This window comes from Oncorhynchus nerka, linkage group LG27 (genome assembly GCF_034236695.1).
Source record: "Oncorhynchus nerka isolate Pitt River linkage group LG27, Oner_Uvic_2.0, whole genome shotgun sequence".
Classification (NCBI taxonomy): domain Eukaryota; kingdom Metazoa; phylum Chordata; class Actinopteri; order Salmoniformes; family Salmonidae; genus Oncorhynchus; species Oncorhynchus nerka.
In genome coordinates, this window is record NC_088422.1 from 21,844,821 (window position 1) to 21,865,423 (window position 20,603).

General features: G+C 40.3%; 1 protein-coding gene across 1 annotated transcript; it reads right to left on the bottom strand.

Annotated features, from left to right (window-relative positions):
- Positions 1 to 1,779: 1,779 nt before the first annotated feature.
- Positions 1,780 to 2,721, bottom strand: LOC115110989 (forkhead box protein B2-like). Its single transcript, XM_029636873.2, has one exon. The coding sequence runs from the start codon at positions 2,719 to 2,721 to the stop codon at positions 1,780 to 1,782; it is 942 nt and encodes a 313-aa protein (XP_029492733.1).
- Positions 2,722 to 20,603: the final 17,882 nt, after the last annotated feature.

The window sequence follows — 20,603 nt, forward strand, 5'->3', positions numbered from 1 at the left end:
TTTCAGCCCTATTCAGATTCATACCTCTGTGTCTTTTGTCTCTTGATTTGATATACATTTACATTTACATTTAAGTCATTTAGCAGACGCTCTTATCCAGAGCGACTTACAAAGAGAGAGATTAATTTAAAAAATATAATTTGAAAGAAAAGAGTGTGTGTGCATGCGTGTGTGTTTGTGTGACAGAGACCTCGTTAATAATGACACAGACTAATTTCAACCCTAGCTCCCACGTCTTTCCTCCACTTGTGCATCTCAATTATTTGTTCAGAGGCTGGTGTGACAATGGCATGGGTTATGGTTGCCTTTGGCATGCTAAACAGGAAGACAGCCTGAAAGTAAGTCACTGTCAGTGGGCAGTACCAAGCCCTTTGTGTTCTGGAGGGGACCTGCTCCCTGGACTTCAAAGGTGGGATTATGTTGAAAAGAGAAAAACAAAAGAAAACTTCATCTAATGCCCGCTTTTGAAGTTATGGAGATATATAATACCCCCCACCCCCCATCTATCTTTTGTGGCACACACACTCATAGACACACATGCACACACAGTGCTACCTCTTGAGTTCTTGCAAAAAAACTGAATTTGATTTAAATTTAAAAACCTATTCATTTGATAATTAACGTTTAGAGCTTCCAATTATAGGCTTATATGCTACATACATGTTACAACAATATTCGGGAAATTATATTTGATGTTAGCATAGCCTAACAGGATGTTTCAATATAATTCAATATGTAGGACGTTGGCTTGTATACAAAAACTGTGAAATCACTCGTTAATAAACGGTTTCATTTGGGTTAGGTTCCGCGCGAGTCAGAACGTTTTTTTGGCGCTTTATTGGCCTCGCCCATGTGTGTGATAATGTGTAGACGTTTCAAACCTAACAATAACCATAAAAGGCATAAACTACTCTTCAGCTCCGTGACGAGCTCTGTGAATATCACGATAGCCCTCAAAGCAAACATTTGCCTTCATGTTTGTATTACAACATTTTCAAGAGTGTGAATGAGTTTGAATAAGCTTGAATGTAACCGCATAAATTGAAACCTGAAATATCGTGTGTAGGCCTATAGGCCTAAAAAGGTGCAAAATAGTTGAACTTGCTCTCATGACTTTCGCACGAGGTGTCACGCACTAAATGAAAACTAGCAAACAACATCAGAAAAAAAACGTATCGATAATTCAAAGAAATCATTCCAATTAAAACTTAACACAATAACTCATGACAGATTATGTTTCGTTTAAAGTTCTTTATAAATCTCTTAAGATAAATAATGTTATTTTACAGTTATAACATTTATCTTACGTGCTAATAACAACAGTCCATATACATTGTGTTATTATTAAACTACACATTTAATTATTCAATTAAATCTAATGAACAAAAACGTTAAAACAATTTATATTATCCACTCAAACATGTAAAAACTGAGGCAGCAAGTTTTGATCTTCCTCTATATTTTTATTGAATTAATTATGATTATTAAATCAAAACTCTCTTTGGGTCAATTCCTGATTGTATTTCAGTGCCACTTCTAATGTGGCAAATGCCTTCACAATGTGCTAATGGATTAAGAACAAATTATGCTGAAATGCGTGGTAGCCAACTCATCACTAGAATGATAGGCCTACAGTCTGAATTCCTTCACAGGTCACCATACCTCCTCAACTTTTAGGCAACTATAGGCTAACTGATTAACATTTTAGATACTGCTCTTGCCCCTTATGTTGTTTGTTCCCTCGTCGATACAGAATCGAGTTTTTGACGTTGTATCCGGTTAAGGCAGCAGGAGAACCGGGTGTATCGGATTGCCCATGCCCTCCAAAGGATCGGAACCATTCTTCTCCAGCAAGGATGAAGGGGAGCAGAGATGCGATGGGCCGGGCGGAAGGCCCGAAAGACCGGGCATCGGACCCATAGACGGGGTCGGTTTGATGGGCACGGGCATGGTGGGTAGCGTCTGTCCGCTCGCGTGGTGGTAGAGATCCTTAATGGACACGCCAAAGGGAGCGTACTCTGAGGAGACTGGTAGGGGCATGGCGCTCATGGAATCTGACAGCATGCCGACGTGCGGCCACATTGAGTTGACCACACTGCTGAGCTGCGCGGGCACAGGGTAGCCCAGGTGCTGCATTACCGAAGTGATGGGCAGCCCGCTTGTCATCACGCCCTTGTAGTCCCGACCTATGATGTTCTCAATGGCGAACGGGTGCTTGAAACTGCCGGACTGTCCGCAGTTGATGCTGCCGTAGCTCTGGAAGTGGGGGAGCCTTCCCACTGCCGCGGCGGGGCCTTGGTGCTCATGATGCCCTCCACTCAGCTTGCCCTGGTGGTGGAAATAGTGCATCATTGGGGAACTCTTGCAGGCCATGTGCTCAGCGCGCAGCAGTTTGAAGCGCTTCCTCCTGCGTAGAAAGCTGCCGTTTTCGAACATGTCTCCACAGTCTGGGTGCAGGGCCCAAAAGCTGCCCTTCCCCGGTTGTTCGGGCCGCCGGGGGATTTTGATGAAGCAGTCGTTAAAGGACAAGTTGTGTCGCAGAGAGTTCTGCCACCGCTGTGTGTTCTCCCGGTAGTAAGGGAATCGGTCCATGATGAACTTGTAGATGTCGCTCAGTGGGAGCATCTTCTCGGTGGAGTTCTGGATAGCCATGGCTGTCAGAGAGATATAAGAGTAAGGCGGCTTCTGCTCGCTGTACGAGTTCTTCCCCGGACGAGGCATGCTTTTGGTTACTTATTTATGATGTATCAATAGCATATGCTGTATATTGTTTGTTACGGGCGCCTGAATGTTGTTGCACGTCTTTGGTCAGTATGAGTGACTTGGCGCGAGTCAGAGTTTTCCACAGTTTGGAGACACCAAAATCATTGATCTCCTGGCATGTTGTTCTTCTTTTAGTGGTGTACATGGAAGATCATAAGTGAGTCAGTCAGGCAAACACAGACACAGACTCTGGTCATGCTTTCTCCAGATGAATTCCCCAAAGATGCGGATCACAAAAAGCACCAAAAGGTTTCCTTGAAGAATCGTGTTTTTTTTCTTCCACCGGCGCACACTAATTTAGCCTACACGTTTATCTCGCGCGTAAAAGTACAACACATCAAATAAAGTCCGTCTCTTTTGCAGTCTCTGCGACAGTACAGGGCAAGGGGTTGGTGATGCTCCTCGCTTTGGGCCTAATGCTCTTCGTGTGCGCTCTTCTGGCCACCCCTTGCCGTTTTTGTAAGGCTGGAGCGGCGCACAGACCCCTGCAGGTCTCGCTCTATTATCACATGGCATGCAGGCACTTACGGACCCGTCGCGGGGGAAGGGGAGGGATGGATGATGAGGATTACAGGAGAGGGGAAGGGAGAATCTAAACACATCTGCGCGCCCTTAGCTGGTGCCAATCAGGAAACTCGCGCGCTCTGAGAGGAAAAAGGGTGGATATAATAGTATTAGTGATGAGGAAAATAAAAGCCCATCATAGTAGCCTATAATCTAATAACACTAAAGTTAATATTATGATTACTATAAAGAGATTATTAAAATATTATTAAAAAACAGACCAAAATGTTCTTACACTTTTTAAAATTGTTGAATAGCCCTACAGCCTACGTCTTTATTAGAATAAGTTGTAATGTAATTTATCTTTCACCAATTTTGTAAATTTTTTGTCCCCGATAGGCCTAATTGTAAATCATTCATGAAAATTAACAACTTGTCTCTGTGCATTAAGTGTGTTAATAAAGGTCAACTTGAAACAGTGTGGCTTTTTAACTAGGCTACTACAGATCCCCGAATTATTAAAGTTGCGTTTTAAAAAATTCGTTATAGGCTTTATCTTCATTTTCTATCTTAGTTTTCTCTTTGTTTATGTGAAGAAATATGACAGATTCCAAGCTAGTCCTAGCTACACCGAGTGTACAAAACATTAGGAACACCTTCCTAATATTGAGTTACACTCCCTCTGCCCTCAGAACAACCTCAATTCGTCCGGGCATGGACTCTACAAGGTGTCGAAAGCGTTCCACGGGGATGCTGAACCATGTTGACCAACGCTTTCCACACTTGTGTCAAGTTGGCTGGATGTCCTTTCGGTGTTGGGACCATTCTTGATGCACACGGGAAACTGTTGAGCGTGAAAAACCCAACAACGTTGCGCTTGGCACCTACTACCATACCCCGTTCAAAGGCACTTACATCTTTTGTCTTGCCCGTTCACCCTCTGAATGGCACACATACACAATGCATGTCTAAGTTTTCTCAAGGTTTAAAAATCATTATTTAACCTGTTTGTTCCCCGGGCGTCGAAGACGTGGATCTCGATTAAAGCAGCCCTCCGCATCTCTTTGATTCAGAGGGGTTGGGTTACACATTTTATTTGAATGCATTCAGTTGTACAACTGACTAGGTATCCCCCTTTCCCTTTCCTCCCCTTCATCTACACTGATTGAAGTGGATTTAACAAGTGACATCAATAAGGGATCATAGTTCCTAATGTTTTGTACACTAAGTGTATTTTATGCACAGTAATTTTGATGCTTCAAAATTCAAAACTTTATGCAACCTATTTAACTTTATGCACGCTGTTCAGAAGGATACCTCATACAGTGCCTTCAGAAAGTATTTATACTTTCACATTGTGTTGTGTTATAGCCTGAATTCAAAATGGATGACATATATGTTTTTTTATCTCACCCAACTACACATATGTCACACAAATGACAAAGTGAAAACATGTTTTTAGACATTTTAGCAAAATTATTGAAAATTAAATACAGTATCTCGATTTACATAAGTATTCACACCCCTGAGTCAATACTTTGTAGAAGCACCTTTGGCAGTGGTTACAGCTGTGAGTCTTTCTGGGTAAGAGCTTTAAGCTCTAAGAGCTTTGCACACCTGGATTGTACAATATTTGCACATTATTTATTTTTTAATTCTTGAAGCTCTGTCAAGTTGATTGTTGATCATTGCTAGACAGCCATTTTCAAGTCTTGCCATAGATTTTCAAGCTAATTTAAGTCAAAACTTTAACTAGGCCACTCAGGAACATTCAATGTTGTCTTGGTAAGCAACTCCAGTGTACATTTGGCCTTGTTTTTTAGGTTATTGTCCTGCTGAAAGGTGAACTTGTCTCCCAGTGTCTGTTGGAAAGCAGACTGAACCAGGTTTTCCTCTAGCATTTGACCTGTGCCGTTTCTTTTTATCCTAAAAAACTCCATAGTCCTTGATGATGACAAGCATACCCATAACATGGGCAACTGTGGCCCCCATCAAAGTTGTCCATAACTTTTATAGGCTATGAACACACACACACGTTGATTAATTGCTGAGAGGTGATTCGTTGCAACCAACCTGCCATCTCACACACACACACACACAATCATGTTGTTGGAGATTAATTGTGGTGAGGAGACTCGTTGCAGCCAACCTGCTGTCTGTCTGTTTAAACACCCTCTCGTGTATCCTACAAGGATGTAAACAAACTTGCTCCCATCTCTGAGTTGATAAACAGAATAACAAAAGCTGTTCCTGCTTTTGCATTGCCAGGTGTAATGTCTCGGCCCTTGACGGCGCCCACAAATACATTACAATACCCACTGGGCACAGACGTCAGTTCAACGCAGTGGCGTGTATTCATGGATGCCAAGGGAAGCCAGTCTTCTCAAAAAAAAGAACAAAAAAAACATAAGACAAGTTTTCTTTTGTCTCTCTCTGTTTCAGAATGTTCCTTCAATTCGCAAGAGGCTGAATGTATCTCACAGGAGAAAGCTTCCGAGCGAGTGAAACAGCGCCCCTCTGTCTCTCTACGTGTAGGCTATCTATCTGATGCTGTCTTGTCCAAATGAGTATGACATTGTTGCCGCCTGTAGCATTGAATGCAAGAGAAGCCAGCAACCATCTGGCCTCCCTTGACAAAAATAGTATTAAAACATTTGCCAATCAGAGTTGAGCTAAACTAAATGGTCCTGGTGCACCAAAAAACAGTGTCGAGGGAAGCAAGCTTGGATTTGGCGTCACTCCTATCAAATCGCATTGAGAGCATATGTCTTTAACAGAAACATTTGAATTGTTGAATTTCGTTGTGTTGTTGTCCTCTGGTGGCTAGCTAGCCAGCTAGCAAAAATGGTCCCTTTTCTAAATTAGTCATGGATGGAGATAGGGATTTGGACTTGTGGTTTTACTTCATTCTCCGTACTGGACAATGATTATAATAATGATTCTGATCCAACCATTAATTCATACACTGTTGTGCCCCTGGCCTGAGAGGATGGCAGTTCAATATGTAGATAGATGTAGAAGGCTACTGTTAACTAGTTAACATTGCCCATGAATGGAAGTTAGGCTAGCAAGCAATCATTTTAGCCAGGTAGCCTAGGACAACAACAAGCATGTACTGTATGACAGAGTGATAGACCGTTTCATCAACCTGAAAGAGGAGGATGGCATTGGCGTTTTTCTACAAGTTTCTACTTGCACGAACACACACAAACACACACACAGAAATCAGAATCATGGACAGGCACATCATATTTAGCTTACGTTGATTGACTAAATTATTTTTGGTATCGTTTAGGTGTCACTGTATTGGACTAAGCAGAGGAAATTTGATGATGTTGAATTATTGAAATTGAAATGGTGCTGGAATAGTGGAGGCAGCTCTTGTAGTCTGCGACTTGCAGTAACCCTCTGTGGTTCTAAATCAATAGTCGTTTAGTGGTCCGAAAATGTCATAAACATTAACTGGCTTGACCATGCTGTACATCATGTAACTGTATGTTACTGTACATGGAATATGCTTTATGGACTTCACTGGACAGAGGTTGCTATCCGGTTTTGTGATAAAACATAGATGTGGCTGAATTCATTCTGCTTCTGTCCTTTTATTGTTTCTGCCTTTAGGCATATATATCATGGTTGCAAGACATATGAATTAACAGGTTATAGAGCCAACAATGCAATTATCACAACACACAGGTTGCAAATGGCTTTTTTTCTCCCAGTGATTTTCCCCATGCACTACTACTGGTTTAACGTCTAGTTTTGATTTACATTGGGTTGAGATGTCAACTAAAGTGAATTCAACAAAAATTTAGGTTAAAAGCTGTGTGAAAAAGAGAGGAAATATTGATGACTTTTTGAAAATCCAGTCTGTTTTCCACGTTGATTCAGCATCATCACATGACATGAAAAAAACGTTGATTCAACCAGGTTTGCCCAGTGGGTAATGAAGCCATCCATGATTTACCTTCCATGGAGAGAGGTCAACAAATTTAATTAAGCTGAGCTTGCTATATTAGATATGAATATTCAAACCGGTGTCAATTAATTAGCCAACAGATCTCTCCCATTATGTGTCGTCGTCGTCGTCGTCGTCCTTCAAGCACTAAAGGGTCACCGGTGCCAAAGGATAGCATATTTTATACATATGAGTCTTTATATTAGCAGCTCTATTTATCGCTCGCTGACCAAGAGAGCACTTTTAAAACGAATTTAGGCTATAGGCTTCATGGAGAATGCATTGTTTTTCAGAGCCTAAAAATGTGTCGGTGCCCTTTGAGGCCCACAGAGGCTAACACGGGGGTATACATCCTCTTTAAACACTTGGGAAAGATAAATATTAAATCTGTTTTCACAAAGGGGGCCGTTAAGTAGACACCACGCTGATATGCATAACACAATTAATTAGGTACTGTAGTCTGCAGCATCCAACTCCTGGACAAACAACTAGGCTACTTGTAAAGCACACCTTCTGGGCATACTGAACATATGCTGGAATTATCCTTAATTGACTAATTACGTAAATTACTCATTAATTTTTTACAGCACATCAATTATAAAAGATATATCAATTAATTTAGCATAAATTAAAGTCTGCACACGGCTGTAGAACGAGGTATGGGGATGAAGGCGCAGGGAGGGGGCCCACACATGGTGGTGGGGGTTGCGGGAAAAGGGGTCGTCTGTTTGTTTCGAGAGTCTAATAATTATTTGTTCAGCTTAGGGCAGGATATTCTTCCTCTGTCTCCCGTTTGAAAATATATGTGGATAATGGCAATTATGATAATAATCTTTAAAGACCCCTCACGAAGTCATCATGGGCGCATCGCGGCATAGCGAGCCATTTAAATCAATTAGTATTGTTTCAACAGGAAAATGAGCCGGTTTGGGAGTGGTAAGGCTTACGGTTAGAGTAATGGGAAATTATTTAGTGGTGACGCTTAATGCCCCCTGATCGCTCTATTTCCCCATAAAACAGAGGGTGGGTGGTGATGGCGTTTCCTTGTTGTCGTTCAAAATTACTGGAAACTCAGCCAAATTCTGGCGAACCTATAGGCCTCATGAGTCGTGATAGAAAAGTGGCTTTTTGGTTGGAAATATTGCACAAATCTGGTCTTCATTTAGTAATTTGAGTAATACCGGCTATATACAATGTGTCTAATCCATGACGACTAAGTGAATTACACTCGTATCAGAGACCGTTTGTTTTTCAGAGAATACAATAAATAAATACAATAAGGAAGGTCATTTGATTTGGCGCGAGTCGGTTGTGGTGTAGTGGTTGGTATGTTAAGCGAGCGAGGCCGTTGATGCTTTACCGGGCGACAGACGCTGGGCGGCAGTGGTAACCTCTCCATCAACTCCCTCTCTATCTCCACCCCCGCCTATTTCGAAGACGATGTTCTGCACATGCCACACCATTGGTTATGTATGCACCTGTCCTGGCCATGCAAGCCCCAGCTTATTTGCTAAAATATTACAGTTGTGGAGTTGACCAGCCTGGTTAGTCCAAATAACTGAAGAAGTCTATTTAAGTTCAAGGATAAGGTGGGGTAACTTGAGGTAAATTGATCTAATATTTAGTCATTTAGAAAAAGTTAGATATTTACAGTATAATATAATGAAGTTAGATGTAACCTTTTAATATACATACCATTAAGGGAGACTTAAAATAAAGTAATCCACTTGTTTAGAGATAAAAACCATTTATCCGTTTTTAATAAAGCAGTCAAATTTAAGGTGAGTGTGTTGGGGCAACTGGCCCCTCCTCCAATGGGACTGTCCCCCTGGCAATCCAATACAAGTTCAATGGTACCTACACTGAACAAAATAAAAAAGCAACATGCAAAAATGTCAAAGATTTTACTGAGTTACAGTTGATATAAGGAAATCAGTCATTTGAAATAAATTCATTAGGCCCTAATCTATGGATTTCACATGATTGTGAATACAGATATGCATCTGTTGGTCACAGATACCTTAAACATGTGTATTTGAATATTACATTTAAATTACATTTTATAACTGAATGCAATATTCAGTCATTTCAAATAATGAAATACAAGTTCAATTTATGAATTCAATGATTCAATTTGTGCATAAAACATTCTAAAATATTGAATTCAAATACAGTTTCTGTTGGCACTGATATCACTCCATAAACATCTGGTAACTAGCCCCCCTAAAAACAATGTCCAACTGCTCACACAAAAAAGCTAAGTTTGGTCAAAAAATGTGGTTTGTGGATGATGGTCACACTTAGGCAAACAAACTATGAAGGGAAATAAGTCGCTACAGTGTACACTTTTTTTTGTTATTTAATGAAATTTTGGTTTTAGAAAAGGGGTATTTTTTCCCAAGCACCGGAGTAACTATGAAGATTTGGATAGGATTTGGCAATAAAATGAAAAGAGGGAACTTATTAGTGAGATGTGCAATGTCATTTTGTTTCAATATAGATTTAAACACATTAATCTTCGGGACCAATGTAATCTGGGGGGGGGATTCATGTAAATAGTCCGGATGGCCATTTAATTCATTGTTCAGCAGTCTTATGGCTTGGGGGTAGAAGCTGTTAAGGAGCCTATTGGTCCTAGACTTGGCGCTCCCGTACTGCTTGCCGTGTGGTAGCAGAGAGAACAGTCTATGACTTAGGTGACTGGAGTCTTTAACTATTTTTTGGGCCTTTCTCTGACACCGCCAAGTATATAGGTCCTGGATGTCAGGAAGCTTGGCCCCAGTGATGTACTGGGCCGTACACACTACCCTCTGTAGCGCCTTACGGTCAGATGCCGAGCAGTTGCCATGCCAGGAGGTGATGCAACCGGTCAGGATGCTCTCGATGGTGCAGCTGTAGAACTTTTTGAGGATCTGGGGACCCATGCAAAATCTTTTCAGCTTTAGCCAGGTGTGCATTTATATTTTGTTCAGCGTAAAATGTTTGAATCTGAGAGTAAATAAAGCCAAATATATTGATAAAAGCCACATTGTCCAAGAGAGATTTAGATGGTTATCAGGGCAAGCCTACACGAAACACAGCACTTCTTTAAAAACCCCAATGGGAAAAATGAATGATGGAAAAACGATTGGAACCATTTCCCTGTTTGACTGCTAGGTTTTATAGGTATTATGACACCTCCACTGTGGGGGGACAAATTGCTGTTTTTTTTTGTCAAACTCCCTTTTAACGTGTCCTGTGTGGCCTGTGATCATCATAGAGGGGAACAGAAGGCACGTCCATATTCCAGAGAGTCTTAGTTTTCATGAATGGGTTATAGCTCAAACAGTTCAAACGCTAGAGCCAAATTCATAGGAAGAAAATACATTCAACATGCCACATTGGCTTCAGAATCCACCAAAAACCACTCTGTTTGTATCGCTACATTCTGTTTATCACAGAGAGCATTTGATTCTATTTATTTTCCTCTACCTTTCCTGGCTGGAAAAGTACCAGGTTGTTGTCTCTGGTTTTGAATATGAATGTAGAGATTTGAATTTGAAAACTGAATCTGAATGCATCTGAAAAATGTAATATATGAAACTTTGGTAAAATTTTAATTATAGTTTGTAAACGTTATACACCGACAATGAATGCAATATCTACCATATTGAAATTGAATATATAAATATTGAATTTGAATGCAAAAGTTAATTCAATTCTTTTCAAATCATGAAATACAAGTTCAATTTATGAATTCAATGATTCAATTACAAATTCAAAAATATTACATTCAAATGCAATATCATAATACAAATTCAAAATGATGGAATTAAAATACAATATATGTTGGCACTGAAATCACTTCATACACCTTACCCTACCCCTATTACTTACAAGAGTAAAAGTTTAAAGTTTGAAATATTGCTGAACAACCTCATGGGGACTCAAAACAGTACACAGTTACAGTCACTCACCCTTCTAGATAACTTGAAACAGTCTAACCAGGTCTTGTGTCTTGAAGTTGCTGATAGCTATTGATAGCCAACTTCTTTTGCCAATTAGCTTTAGCCAGGTGTGTGACCATGGCAAAGTTGGTTTGACATTGAATAGCCTAGCTCTGGGGCTAGGTTAGGGACCGTCAATAAATTACACAATGTAAATGGGACAATATCTTCAAGTTGCATATATTTGATTTATTTTATCTCATTAAATGCTTTCAATATTTGCATATGAATTTCTACATTTTATATTTGGTTTGAGGTTTTTCAGTCATTGAAATTTGTCGCTATCGACATTTTCTTTACATTATCCCACGTACATTGTGTAATTTACTGATGGTCCTTAACTAGCCCCATAGTGATATGTCAAACCAAATTGACCAAAGGCATTATGATCAGGTCCAACACAATCTCACATGCAGTTAATTTGCGCAGGCTTTAAATAAATAACTATAGGAAAACTGTTACTGTACTCTTCACCATCTTGACATACCAAGTAGGCCAAGACTTCAGAAAATTGTTTTCATTTTGTTTTCAATCAAGAAAAAACAACATTCATTTTGACTAGCCTATATTAGCCTATTTTATTTTATAGTAAAATGATATAGAATAACATTTTGTTGAGGAACAAAACGAGATTATTACCAAGTGCTAGCCAGTCAGTTACAGTGATGACCATAATGACTAGGCCTCCTGTTTACAGAGGACAGGAGTTATCTTGAAGAGTGGTGAGCTACAGGTGTTTGTTGCTCAAATTTTACATAGGCTACCATGGTTTGATATTGTGACAATGAGAACTGTGTAAGGCTAAACGCAAGTCACCTGGCTGCAAAGTCACCCCTAAAAACGCAATTTCACATGAGAGAGTCCCAAATCCATATTGATAAATCTGATGGCACATGTATTTATCATGATGAACTCATGATAAATACTCTGTCCATTTTAAATATTAAAGTTTCAGAACTGGCCTGTTACCCAGACTCGTGTGTGTGTGTGTGTGTGTGTGTGTGTGTGTGTGTGTGTGTGTGTGTGTGTGTGTGTGTGTGTGTGTGTGTGTGTGTGTGTGAGTGAGTGAGACAGAGATCTTGCCAAATTTGTGTTACTTTGTTCTTATAACAACATGCTTTACGTTTTAATTCAATTTTGATTTCTATTCAACACTAACGTTATACAAATAAATCAATAATCGAATAAAAATGATTTAATCTACATGGATACATTTTTGCCATTGGCGAGGATTCCCAAACGCTGGGTGCGCGTTGAATTCAGCGAGAGCGCCACCCTCTGTATAGCTTCTCGTCACATACACTCCAGAGTGGGCCAGCCCATAGAGATAGATAGAGGACTCATCTTTGACTGTGCCATTATAGCGTCTATGACAGCGGCATTGACGTCTATGACAGCGGCATTGAGGCTACAACCCATAGGAATTTCATCCAGTTGACTACTTTAAAATGGTGGAAGCACGGTGGAAGTCAGACTCCACTAGTTACCACAGGCACAAAATTGGAATTGGCTATATTGTAAAAGTAAATGAAAAACAAAAATATGCTTTTTGGTCTTAATTTAAGGATATGCATAAGGTTAGCAGTGTGTTTAAGGTTAGGGTTGAGGTTAGGTTCAAAATAAGATTTTAAAAAGAAACGGTAGAAATAGGCGGGGTTTATGGCTTTGTGGCTGTGGTAACTAGTGACGAACGTGGAAGCCCTCAATGGCGCTGCCCAAGCTAAACTACCTTTTGGGCTCTAGAGGACACTGTCATTCTCTATGGGCCAGCCGGGAGAGGGAGAACCGCTAGCTGAGCCAGTGTTGCAGTGAGCGCAGCGGGGAATTCGGTGGCAAGCGCAACTACGACAACAAGCGTTGCAAACTTGTACATGGAGGCTAAAGCATCCCACAATGACAGAGGCCAACATGGAAGATTATTTGCAGCGGGCCAAGACAATGCTGGTTAGTTTTAGCCTAAACAGCCCGGGGATAATAAGAGTTTTACTGGTTGGGATGATGACAACGTGCTACAGTCTGTATTCCTGTTGCTGAAAACGTAGTCTCTTGTTTGTTTGCCCCTCAAGCACAAGTAGTAGGCTACGGCGGACGTCCGGAATGATGAAGAAAACGAATGGTTCAAACCATAAGTTTCTCCTGCCACACATACAAAAAAAAAAATTGAGTCACGCACAAGCTTCGCACGCGCCTGTGCTGCAGGTCTGTCATCACGCTTATTCGTATTTTATTGAAAAACAAATAGCCACATACTGTCTCGGTAGAACACATACAAGTAGTTTCCAGTAAAACGTTGTTGAAAACACCTGATGAAGACTCACTTACTTGATCGGAAGGCGAAAGGATACTAACTGTTAGTTGCAGGAAGGCTACGTCACAATAAAATAAATGTGTGTAGGCCTGTAACGTTAGTTAGTCTAACGATCAACATTCCGGTGAGGTCTGAAGTTTCTTGATTGTGATTGGTCATTCTCCACAAAGTTATTTTTTTATATCCAGCCCCATGAATAGTCAGACCCCAGTGAAGGCATTCTTATTCTGCATACTGCATATCTCTAGACCCCTGCATTACAGTTTTATGTTTTGGGTGTTGGAAGCCTAATTGTGGCAATAGGCATATTGTTGGAGTTGTGTTGGAGTGTTTGTGTAATGGTTGTTTTTTGCTAGTCCATCTATTGGCTACACAGTCCCCTTCGTGTGATGAGACCATGAAATCCTAGGATGACATAGAAGGATAACACACAATTCAAACAGTCATCACTAGCCGGCCTCTGCCCAGTACCCTGCCCTGAATCTTAGACGCTGTCACTAGCCGGTTACCACCCTGTAGTCTACCCTGCTCCTTAGACTGCTGCCCTATGTACTAAGAGTCATTGAACACTGGTCACTTATTATATACCGTATTCTAGTCATGGGTCATCCTACAGTTGCAGTCGGAAGTTTACATACACTTAGGTTGGAGTCATTAAAACTCGTTTTTCAACCACTCCACAAATTTCTTGTTAACAAACTATAGTTTTGGCAAGTCGGTTAGGACATTTACTTTGTGCATGACACAAGTAATTTTTCCAACAATTGTTTACAGACAGATTATTTCACTTATAATTCACTGTATCACAATTCCAGTGGGTCAGAAGTTTACATACACTAAGTTGACTGTGCCTTTAAACAGCTTGGAAAATTTCAGAAAATGATGTCATGGCTTTAGAAGCTTCTGATAGGCTAATTGACATAATTTGAGTCAATTGAAGGTGTACCTGTGGATGTATTTCAAGGCCTACCTTCAAACTTTGTCCCTCTTTGCTTGACATCATGGGAAAATCAAAAGAAATCAGTCAAGACCTCCGAAAAAGAAAATTGTAGACCTCCACAAGTCTGGTTCATCCTTGGGAGCAATTTCCAAACGCCTGAAGGTAACACGTTCATCTGTGCAAACAATAGTATGCAAGTATAAACACCATGGGACAACGCAGCCGTCATACCGCTCAGGAAGGTGACACGTTCTGTCTCCTAGAGATGAATGTACTTTGGTGTGAAAAGTTCAAATCAACCCCAGAACAAAAGCAAAGGACCTTGTGAAGATGCTGGAGGAAACAGGTATAAAAGTATCTATATCCACAGTAAAACAAGTCCTATATCGACATAACCTGAAAGACCGCTCAGCAAGGAAGAAGCCACTGCTCAAAAACCGCCATAAAAAAGCAACTGCACATTGGGACAAAGATTGTACTTTTTGGAGAAATGTCCTCTGTCTGATGAAACAAAAAATAGAACTGTTTGGCTGTAATGGCCATCATTAGGGAGGCTTGCAAGAGGGAGGCTTGCAAGTCGAAAAACACAATCCCAACCGTGAAGCACGGGGGTGGCAGCATCATGTTGTGGGGTTGCTTTGCTGCAGGAGGGACTGTTGCACTTCACAAAATAGATGGCATCATGAGGGTGGAAAATTATGTGGATATATTGAAGACATCAGTTAAAGATTGGTCACAAATGGGTCTTCCAAATGGACAATGACCCCAAGCATACTTCCAAAGTTGTGGCAAAATGGCTTAAGGACAACAAAGTCAAGTTATTGGAGTGGCCATCACAAATCTCTGACCTCAATCCTATAGAAAATGTGTGGGCAGAACTGAAAATATGTGTGCGAGCAAGGAGGCCTACAAACCTGACTCAGTTACACCATCTCTGTCAGGAGGAATGGGCCAAAATTCACCCAAGTTATTGTGGGAAGCTTGTGTAAGGCTACCTGAAATGTTTGACCCAAGTTAAACAATTTAAAGGTAATGCTACCAAATACTAATTGAGTGTATGTAAACATCTGACCCACTGGGAATGTGATGAAGGAAATAAAAGCTGAAATAAAAATCTCTCTCAACTATTATTCTGACATTTCACATTCTTAAAATAAAGTAGGGATCCTAACTGACCTAAGACAGGGAATATTTACTGTGATTAAATGTCAGGAATTGTGAAAAACTGAGTTTAAATGTATTTGGCTAAGGTGTATGTGAACTATGTTAAAAACAGATAAGATTAGCATTCCTGCATAATTATGTAGTTGAAATATAATTTGATCTATCAAAAATTAAGATAATTGATTGCACCATTTGGCTATTTTAATTTATAGGATTCGTGCAATATTCAATAAATATAGTACCTAATTTGGACCAAACGTTTTTCTAACATTGAGTAAGACATGAAGAATCAAAAGAAATGGTCAAAAGCCTCCCACGGACCCCCCACGCCAATCCCACCACACAACCAGTATACTTTATCAGTTCTATATGTTTGACAAGTGGTATGGAGCTGCTGCTTGGAAGTATTGTTTCAATGACCCAGATATGATTTGGTTTTGTTTGCTAACTTTTAGCATTTGTGTCACTAATCCAATGCAAGCCAATAGTATCAATATTAGCATTTTCACACGTTATGTCAAAATTATCCTAAAGTATCTTAAAATGTGTTGTTACTCCATGATGTTACTTATCGATGATTGGATGTGAAGCACAAAAATATTAATATAGGTACCATTGACTTGCCAGGTAAACAAAACCAAAGCATGGGTTGCTGTCACACCTGGTACATAGACTGCTTACAGGGTAAGAAAACCATTATGTAATTCTGTAATTTGGGGAAATTCTTTAAAAAATAGGAGAAACAACACCATCTAGTGGTCACAACCTGGTAATATCAGGATGTAGGATGGGACATAAATGCAACAACTTCAATGACAAATTTCTCTGAACAGTGAAAAAAAAAACTAGCAAATTGGTTCACTCATGTCTTACTCATTGTTAGAAAAAGTTTGGTCCAAATTGGATGTCAGGTACTATCATTATTGAATGTTATATGAATCCTATACATTGTCCTGGAGGGCTATCTGCCATCACTAACATTGAGTGGCTGCTGCCAACATACTGACTCATCTCTAGCCACTTTAATAATGAAAAAATGGATGTAATAAATGTATCACTAGCCACTTTTAACAATATATATAATTTATATAATGTATCACTAGCCACTTTATATAATGTTTACATACCCTACATTACTCATCTCATGTATATACTGTACTCTATACCATCTACTGCATCTTGCCATCTTGATGTAATAAATGTATCACTAGTCACATTAAACAATGCCACTTTATATAATGTTTACATACCCTACATTACTCATCTCATATGTATGTACTGTACTCTATACCATCTACTGCGTCTTGCCTATGCCGTTCGGCCATCACTCATTCATATATTTTTATGTACATATTCTTATTCATTCCTTTACACTTGTGTATAAGGTAGTTGTTGTGAAATTGTTAGGTTAGATTACTTGTTAGATATTACTGCATGGTCGGAACTAGAAGCACAAGCATTTCGCTACACTCGCATTAACATCTGCTAACGATGTGTATGTCACAAATAACATTTGATTTGATTTTGATTTTAATCTCTCAGAGATCAAATTATATTTCAACAAAATATTTCATAATGCTTATCTTATGTTTCTAACTACAGATATGATTTAAGAACAATCTAAGATGGTGGGTGTCATGGCTTGCTGAAATGACATGGAATGACCCTGTCCTTTACCCCATGGCAGAAACCAGCCCAGTGCATGCACACTTTGTGGAGATTGGAGACAGACACCACTTACATACAGTAGATACAGTATATTGCCATAGTAGACCTAAAAACATTCTGACTTGGAAAGTCTTTGACTTGATTGAGGGAAAGAGACAGCGTGGGACTGACAAAGACTATGTTGTTTCTTAAATACATGGAAAATAAATGTGTGTTTGAGTGTGTCTGTCTGTGTACAGTCGTGGCCAAAAGTTTTGAGAATGACACAAATATTAATTTTCACAACGTCTGCTGCATCAGTTTGTATGAGGGCAATTTGCATATACTCCAGAATGTTATGAAGAGTGATCAGATGAATTGAAATTAATTGCAAAGTCCCTCTTTGCCATGCAAATGAACTGAATCCCCCAAAAACATTTCCACTGCATTTCAGCCCTGCCACAAAAGGACCAGCTGACATCATGTCAGTGATTCTCTCGTTAACACAGGTGTGAGTGTTGACGAGGACAAGGCTGGAGAGCACTCTGTCATGCTGATTGAGTTTGAATAACAGACTGGAAGCTTCAAAAGGAGGGTGGTTCTTGGAATCATTGTTCTTCCTCTGTCAACCATGGTTATCTTCAAGGAAACATGTGCCGTCATCATTGCTTTGCACAAAAAGGGCTTCACAGGCAAGGATATTGCTGCCAGTAAGATTGCACCTAAATCAACCATTTATCTGATCATCAAGAACTTCAAGGAGAGCGGTTCAATTGTTTTGAAGAAGGCTTCAGGGCGCCCAAGAAAGTCCAGCAAAGCGCCAGAAATCTCCTAAAGTTGATTCAGCTGCGGGATCTGCACACACAGTGAGGCGAAGACTTTTGGGGGATGGCCTGGTGTCAAGAAGGGCAGCAAAGAAGCAACTTCTCTCCAGGAAAAACATCAGGGACAGACTGATATTCTGCAAAAGATACAGGGATTGGACTGCTGAGGACTGCAATTGCAACAAATAATCTGCTCAGACCCCAACCAAGGAACATCAAAAGTCGTGCTATAAATTCACAGACAACACAAAGATTCCTTGATGTCCTTCCAGATTCCCTCTGTCTACCCAAGGACGCCATAGGACAAAAATCAGTTAACCACCTAACTGAGGATCTCAATTTAACCTTGCGCAATACCCTAGATGCAGTTGCACCCCTAAAAACTAAAAACATTTCTCATAAGAAACTAGCTCCCTGGTACACAGAAAATACCCGAGCTCTGAAGCAAGCTTCCAGAAAATTAGAACGGAAATGGCGCCACACCAAACTGGAAGTCTTCCGACTAGCTTGGAAAGACGGTACCGTACAGTACCGAAGAGCCCTTACTGCTGCTCGATCATCCTATTTTTCTAACTTAATTGAGGAAAATAAGAACAATCCGAAATTCCTTTTTGATACTGTCGCAAAGCTAACTAAAAAGCAGCATTCCCCAAGAGAGGATGACTTTCACTTTAGCAGTGATAAATTCATGAACTTCTTTGAGGAAAAGATTATGATCATTAGAAAGCAAATTACGGACTCCTCTTTAAACCTGCATATTCCTCCAAACCTCAGTTGTCCTGAGTCTGCACAACTCTGCCAGGACCTAGGATCAAGAGAGACGCTCAAGTGTTTTAGTACTATATCTCTTGACACAATGATGAAAATAATCATGGCCTCTAAACCTTCAAGCTGCATACTGGACCCTATTCCAACTAAACTACTGAAAGAGCTGCTTCCTGTGCTTGGCCCTCCTATGTTGAACATAATAAACGGCTCTCTATCCACCGGATGTGTACCAAACTCACTAAAAGTGGCAGTAATAAAGCCTCTCTTGAAAAAGCCAAACCTTGACCCAGAAAATATAAAAAACTATCGGCCTATATCGAATCTTCCATTCCTCTCAAAGATTTTAGAGAAGGCTGTTGCGCAGCAACTCACTGCCTTCCTGAAGACAAACAATGTATACGAAATGCTTCAGTCTGGTTTTAGACCCCATCATAGCACTGAGACGGCGCTTGTGAAGGTGGTAAATGACATTTTAATGGCATCGGACCGAGGCTCTGCATCTGTCCTCGTGCTCCTAGACCTTAGTGCTGCTTTTGATACCATCGATCGCCACATTCTTTTGGAGAGATTGGAAACCCAAATTGGTCTACACGGACATGTTCTGGCCTGGTTTAGATCTTATCTGTCGGAAAGATATCAGTTTGTCTCTGTGAATGGTTTGTCCTCTGACAAATCAACTGTAAATTTCGGTGTTCCTCAAGGTTCCGTTTTAGGACCACTATTGTTTTCACTATATATTTTACCTCTTGGGGATGTTATTCGAAAACATAATGTTAACTTTCACTGCTATGCGGATGACACACAGCTGTACATTTCAATGAAACATGGTGAAGCCCCAAAATTGCCCTCGCTAGAAGCATGTGTTTCAGACATAAGGAAGTGGATGGCTGCAAACTTTCTACTATTAAACTCGGACAAAACAGAGATGCTTGTTCTAGGTCCCAAGAAACAAAGAGATCTTCTGTTGAATCTGACAATTAATCTTAATGGTTGTACAGTTGTCTCAAATAAAACTGTGAAGGACCTCGGCGTTACTCTGGACCCTGATCTCTCTTTTGAAGAACATATCAAGACCATTTCAAGAACAGCTTTTTTCCATCTACGTAACATTGCAAAAATCAGAAACTTTCTGTCCAAAAATGATGCAGAAAAATGTATCCATGCTTTTGTCACTTCTAGGTTAGACTACTGCAATGCTCTACTTTCCGGCTACCCGGATAAAGCACTAAATAAACTTCAGTTAGTGCTAAATACGGCTGCTAGAATCCTGACTAGAACCAAAAAAATTGATCATATTACTCCAGTGCTAGCCTCTCTACACTGGCTTCCTGTCAAAGCAAGGGCTGATTTCAAGGTTTTACTGCTAACCTACAAAGCATTACATGGGCTTGCTCCTACCTATCACTCTGATTTGGTCCTGCCGTACATACCTACACGTACGCTACGGTCACAAGACGCAGGCCTCCTAATTGTCCCTAGAATTTCTAAGCAAACAGCTGGAGGCAGGGCTTTCTCCTATAGAGCTCCATTTTTATGGAACGGTCTGCCTACCCATGTCAGAGACGCAAACTCGGTCTCAACCTTTAAGTCTTTACTGAAGACTCATCTCTTCAGTGGGTCATATGATTGAGTGTAGTCTGGCCCAGGAGTGGGAAGGTGAACGGAAAGGCTCTGGAGCAACGAACCGCCCTTGCTGTCTCTGCCTGGCCGATTCCCCTCTTTCCATTCTCTGCCTCTAACC